Source organism: Panthera uncia (genome assembly GCF_023721935.1).
Source record: "Panthera uncia isolate 11264 chromosome D3 unlocalized genomic scaffold, Puncia_PCG_1.0 HiC_scaffold_9, whole genome shotgun sequence".
Taxonomy (NCBI): Eukaryota; Metazoa; Chordata; class Mammalia; order Carnivora; family Felidae; genus Panthera; species Panthera uncia.
In genome coordinates this window covers 4,209,631-4,215,630 of record NW_026057587.1, presented here as the reverse complement: position 1 = coordinate 4,215,630, position 6,000 = coordinate 4,209,631, and the positions used below count along the sequence as shown (strand labels likewise).

Sequence of the window (6,000 nt, the reverse complement as noted above, 5' to 3'; positions counted from 1 at the left end):
CCTTCTCTGGGCAGTGGCACCTGATGTCCTGTGGGACTGGCCTGTCCTGCTGGCTCCGTCTGCAACCTCCCGGAGACCGCGTGCGCCGTGCCCGCTGAAAGCTGCGGCCGGAGCTCGAACCCTGACAGTTGGGAGAAGCTGACACGGGGCCCAATCCCACGACTGTGAGATCACGACCTGTGAAATCGCAACCTGAGTGGAGGGCTTAGCCACCCGAGCCACCCCGGCGCCCCCACGAGAGCATACGTAACCACGTGACCAAACGGCAGGTGCAACCTGACAGCGGGGGCCGCGGGTTCGGCGAAGGGCCCTCACCCGGGAACCTGGCGGGGCGGCCGGGGGTCGGCCCCGGAAGCGTGCAGGTCACGTGGGGAACCAGCGCGGCCGAGCGAGCGCCACGAGGCTCAGGAGCCGGTGGGCGAGCAGGTGGGAAGTCGCTGCGGAGAACATTGTTACTGGCGCATCCAGGAGCCGCGGGAGAATCTGTGCAGGGGGAAAGCTCTGGGCCCGGCGCACTGGCTGTGTCTCCTGAGGACGGCAGGGGTCGCGCGTTCGCCCCGAAGCCTGTCCCGTCGCCCAGGACTTGTGGCAGGACACGCGGTGGGCCAGCTCGGCACGGGTCCCCGTCCGTCTGTGCAGCCCGAGCGCGCGCCTCCCCGGACCAAGGCGGAGCCCACGGGACGGGAAGCCACGCTGCGTGGTCCTCCCACTTCCCCGCGTGGGACGGTCCCCCAAGCACACAACCCACGCCACGTGGCTGTCTGGGTGGGCTCTCCGGGGCGCGGTGTGCAAAGCTGTGCCCACCTGGCCGTGAGGCTACCCCCACCCCCGGGGGTCACCTCCCTGCTGTGACTCTGGTTTCTGACTCCCGCGAGTGGAAATGGCACCCTGCACGCCAACGACGCAAACAAGTGAGGAGGGTTGAGGCGGGCCTCCCGGCGCCTCGCACGGGCCCTGCCGGAGGCCCCGGGAAGAAGCGAACGGCCACAGGCAACAGCCGTGTTTGCACGTGAAAACCAGAACCAAAGATAAGGACGAATTGGAAGAAAATTACTTAAAGATGAATCACGCCCAAAGGGCTGAGGGGACTGTGTGGACAGGTAAGACGAACAGGTAAGACGCAAGGGGGGTAACAGCCGGCCAAGGGGCTGGCCGAACGGACGCGCCAACATCGGAGCCGCCGTTCCAGGTCACCCGAAGCGCAGAAACGACGCAGCAGCGACGGGCATCTGAGGTCGCGCTGCCCGGGGAGGGCGCAGGAGGGTCTCGATGGTTTGGCGGAGGCTTTCTGGATGGCGGGCAGGCGCTCGCGTCGAAATCGAAGCCGTGACCCGCCCTTCCACGGCCAGGGACGTAACGCCTGCGTGAGGGTGCCGCACGCGGCCGCCCGCCCGCCATCGGGGGCCACAGGCTGAGTCCCCACGTGGCCCAGTGGGGGGGAGACCAGCAGGGCCGGGCAGGTCCTTGGAGCCGCAGGGGCGTCTCAAAGGCCGACACGGACCACAGAGCACAGGGCGCGGCACGAAGCTGGCCACACAGGAAGGACACACGGTGGCGGGGTCCAGCCCGCTGCGGCGCCCGCCTCCCCCACGCCTGCCCGCACACAGCCGCCCCCCCCCCCCCCCCCCCGCTAGGTCTTCCCCACCGTCTGGTGCAGCAGCTGCCGGGAAGGAGCCCACTTCGGAAGAAGGAAAACCGGCAAGTTCCACTTCTCCGTCTGGCCGGGCCCAGGCTGTGGGCAGGGCGCCGGCAGCACCGCTCTGAAGCTTGGACCTCGGCCGGGCGGCGAGTCCTTTCGGTGTGGCGAGTCAAGCCCGGCCCGGGACCGGCCTCTCTCGTGTGATCTGGCTTGCGACCCCAGGCAGGGCAGCAGGTCCGTGTCTCATCCCCGAGGCCGACGCCAGTCGACCGTCCAGAGGTCCCCAGGGGCCGGGCCAAGGGGGGGCCCGGGCGGGGACGCAGACGAGGGCCGCAACGCGAACCACCCACCAGGAGCCTGGTGGCAAAGGGTAAAAACAAACTCACAGGCTAAACAAGGAAGAAACCGCCCCACAGTCGCTAGCTAGAAAAGGTGTTTTCCTCCCATTTTATTTGATAATACATTTTCACAGAAACATGATATTATTTACAAATATACAGGTAAGAGACTGCTGGTCAAAAATCTTAAACTGAAAATGTCATCAAAAATTAATTTACAAAAACCGCCGACGGCCCGGGGCGTCCCGGGGGAGCACGGACGGCGTGCGGACGGGTCTGTGCGCTCGCTGGCTCTCCGCAGCCCCGGCCTCAGGAGGCGCTGGTCTGCATGTTCTTCGAAGCCGCCAGCATCGCCCTCACTTTGGCCATGAGGTCCTGCACGGGGAGACACACAGGGGTCTGGATGGCTTGCCGTGCGGGGCTGGGAGACCGACTTGAGTGGGCTCCCGCGGGCCGCGGGGTCAGGGGCCCCTCGGGACGGGGCGGGGGAGGGAGGGAGGGAGCCGGCGGCCGTTACCTGAGTTATTTTGCTCTGCACGGAGGAAACAATTGCTGAGGAGATCTGGCCGTCTTTTTCCTGAGAAACGCCCCTAATGCGAACACACAGAAAGGTCAGAGGCTTCAAAATTAAGCATTTTACCATATTCGCTACTAGTGTCTTTAAAAGACACGTCATCGTCATAAATACACACTTTGCTTTTAGGTCTCAGGCTACAGACGTTTGAAATATTTTACAAAGTGCAAGCTAACTCAGGAAACATTTTCCACGCACGTTCCGTGAGGCGCACGCAGCGAACGGCAGGGCCGGACGGGAGCGCCGGAAGCCCGGTCCACGCTGGGGCCGCTGGGGCGTGACGCCACCTCCCACACAGCCGGCGGCGGCCGGGCCAGCGCTCCTTCCCGTCTTGGTTCTGAGTGACCGCCCGGGGGCTGTGGGCCCGCGGCGCAGGGCCTGCGACCCTCCTCCTGAGCGACCCCTCCCCAGGCGCTGGGTGCACGGGCAGCTGGCGGGTCTGGCAAACGCCTCCCGACGGCCACGGCCACAGGGACACCCACGCCCGTGCTGCCGACGGGGCCACCCACGTGACAGCCACAACCTCTGAGATCACCTGGCCTGTTCCGTCGGGAGTGACGGTTCCCCCCCCCCCCCCGACTTCTGGGGCTTGGAGCGAGTGGTGCGACAGGTGGCCTTTGGGGCCGGGACACCGTGGACCCCCGTGCCCAGCTGCCCCACCGATCACGCTGGGCTCCCCAGTGGGTGCCGGTGAGAACAAGGGCACCGTTGTCGGGCGGCTTCAGAACGGCTGCCCTCACGCGAAGACAGGCTTTCCCAGCGGAGCTGACCGTGGGACGTCCTCCACATCGGAGGAAGGTGGCCCGCCCGCCCCACGCCCGCTCTCGTCTCTGACGTCGGGGAGAGCCACGGAGGAGCAGGCCGCTCAGGGACTCCCGGACGGGTGCTCCCGAGGCCTGGCCCCAGCTCTGACCGCTTCCCGCGCCCGCCTCCCACTCGCCGTCCGGGCGACGGGCAGGGGTCCGTGGGGTTACCTGGAGCGCTCCAGGCTGGAGCCCCGACTCTCCACGGGAGAGATGCTGGCCGAGTGGGCCGTGTGCCGGCGTGCGGACTGCTTGCTCGGGGACGCCGACTGGGACCCGGCCTTGGACTCGGTCCGTGACCGCGAGTGCCTCTTCTTCTTCTTCTCGTGGGGGCTCCTGTAGGGAAAGCAGGTTCAGACAAAGACACCCGAGGCTCTGGAGGAGTTTCGAGTGTTTTCCAAGGGACTCGTCCACACGGGCGAACTCCTTTTCGAAGCGCTGAGCATTCTGTTTGACTCCCGACAGACAGATGCAGCAAAGGCCACCCAGGAGGGAACGCAGGCCACCCTGTCCGGAGGCGGTCTGTCCCCACCCCGTGTCCAGAGGCCAGCACTCGGCACGTAGGACACCCACGGAGAGCGACCCGGTGCCGCTCACGCTGCTTATCCAGTCACGCCGACTGGAGAACTTCTAGCAAGAAACGGGGGATTCTCTAAGCCGGGTACCGCGCGCACAAAAGCGCTCCTTCTCTCTGCCCTGAGCTTCCTGTGACGGCAGAGCCCATCCCTGTCCCCACCACCCCTCCGAACCGTCCTGTTCCCCACCCGCCCCCCCAGCCCCCACCGGCCTCCCGCCCACTCCCCAAAACACACTGAGGAAGAGAGCACGTGCGGGAGGTCAGAGCAGCCTGTGGTCTGGACAGGCACCGAGCGTCCCTGCTCTCTTGCCTTTGGTTCCTCCAGAAAGGGGGGTCGCTGGCTGTTTGGAAACTCTGCCCGGCCACACGTGAGCGACGGGTGGCTGGCGGGTGGTGGAGAACGTGCTTGAGAACCGTGTATGGAAAGTGTGGTCATGACACTGTCACATGTGCCCATCTGGGCCTCACGGATGAAGGGATCTCAGGAAACGTGGAACCTGTGTTGTCTTCACTGTGTAAGGTGTCCCAGGTCTGTGCTCTGGAGCACAGAGCGGCTCGTGGGCCCTTGCCCACCTGGGGATGCCTCACGGCCCGCCCACGTGCCCACCCGCCTGGCCCCCACGGTGCTGTCGTCGCAAAAAGCCAGAGGTGCAGTGACTCACGCTTGGCTGCGGAGTCGGGGTCCCCGGTGGGTCAGGGCCTCGGGCAGGCGGCCTCACGCGCCAGCAAGGACGAGGGTGTCCACAACTGGACAGGCACACACAGAAGCCACCCAGCACGCCTATTTTCTGAACTTGCAGAAGTTCTGTGCGGTGTTTATGCCTGCACGCGTGCGCTAGGACCTCAGAGGAAGCAGCAGAGATGATGACCTATGTGGCAGCACGTGGCAGTCGCCCACGATGGTTTAAGCCCCCAGTCGGATCGGTTTCCGTGGCCGCGCTCAGGGGCCGACGAGAGGCAGGCTGGCGATCCCTGTCCGTGAGTCAGGCTCAGTCTGACAACTGCGTGATGTCGCGGACGAAACTTCCAGAGCACCTGCTTGAGGAATGACAGAATCCCTTCTTTTTAGAAAACGTGAGGTGCGCTTTTCATCCAGAGACACACGACGGTCTTAGCGCCGCTGGCGGCGTTCTGCAAGGTGTGGGCGTCATGACGCACAGACTCCTCTCGGCATCAGGAGCCACCGTTCTAGAAAGTTCCCTCCCTGCTGCCTCCAGTCACCGGGCCCCCTTTCCCACCCACAGAGGGGACCCCTGCTCTGATCTACGTCCCCTCGATGAAAACACACACCAGTGGAATCACAGCGTGGCTCTTCCGAGTCCGGGGGCCCCTGCCCAATCCGTGCCGCCCACAGACTGGCTGTTGTTCTGGCCGCTGCCGCAGCACCATGCAGGGCCCACTGCCATGCCGCCACTCTCTCCCGTGGACGCTCACCCGGGCCGTTGCCGCTCTGGGCGATCACAAGTGGAGCTGCTCTCGTGGGCAGGTGTCTATGGCGAGCGAGCGTCCGGAGGGCCACACGCAGCGGCCACGCCAGGGGCAGCGGCTTCAGCCTGCGTTTATGGAACGTCCTTCACGTCACCTGCCCCCTTCGTCGGGGGTGGCGCTGTGCGAGTGTCTCCTGGCCTGTGGGTGCCTCTTTGCGCCCTCAGCCCCGACTTGAGAGTGAGGTTTTTAACCCCAGCGAGGTCACGTTCACCGCTCCCTGCCTCCGGGGGCCTCCGCGTGCTCAGGGCCGGCACAGGCTGCCTCTCCTCTCCTCACGGGCTGCCGTGGCTCCCCTGTCGTTGTAAGGCTATGGCTCCCGGTTTTCCTTGGAGGCCTCCTGGCGGGTCTGGAAAGGGCAGCAGACGCCCTCCAACCCTGTCCTTTTGAGAGACTGTGGTGGCCGCTCCGGGTCCCCCGTTTCCGCACGGACCGGGCATCCGGTCGCTCGCCAGTCCCTGCGAGATGTCCGTGGAGTCCTGACGGGGCGCAGTGGGTCCGTCAGCGGGGAGAAGAGACGCGAATGATGTCGCCTACCACCCGCGCCCCTGTCCACACACACCCTTGCCACACATGTCCCTGTC

General features: G+C 65.5%; 1 protein-coding gene across 3 annotated transcripts in view; it reads right to left on the bottom strand.

Annotated features, from left to right (window-relative positions):
• Window positions 1-2,059: 2,059 nt before the first annotated feature.
• SFSWAP (splicing factor SWAP) overlaps window positions 2,060-6,000 on the bottom strand; it is a 69,023-nt gene continuing 65,082 nt past the window's right edge. For all 3 annotated transcript variants that reach the window (XM_049620699.1, XM_049620700.1, XM_049620701.1), the window contains 3 exons: window positions 3,526-3,690; window positions 2,495-2,567; window positions 2,060-2,352 (listed from right to left, as the gene is read on the bottom strand). In XM_049620699.1, the coding sequence (XP_049476656.1) occupies window positions 2,287-2,352; window positions 2,495-2,567; window positions 3,526-3,690 (304 nt within the window). In that variant the 3' untranslated portion in view covers window positions 2,060-2,286. The remainder of the gene's footprint in view (window positions 2,353-2,494; window positions 2,568-3,525; window positions 3,691-6,000) is intronic.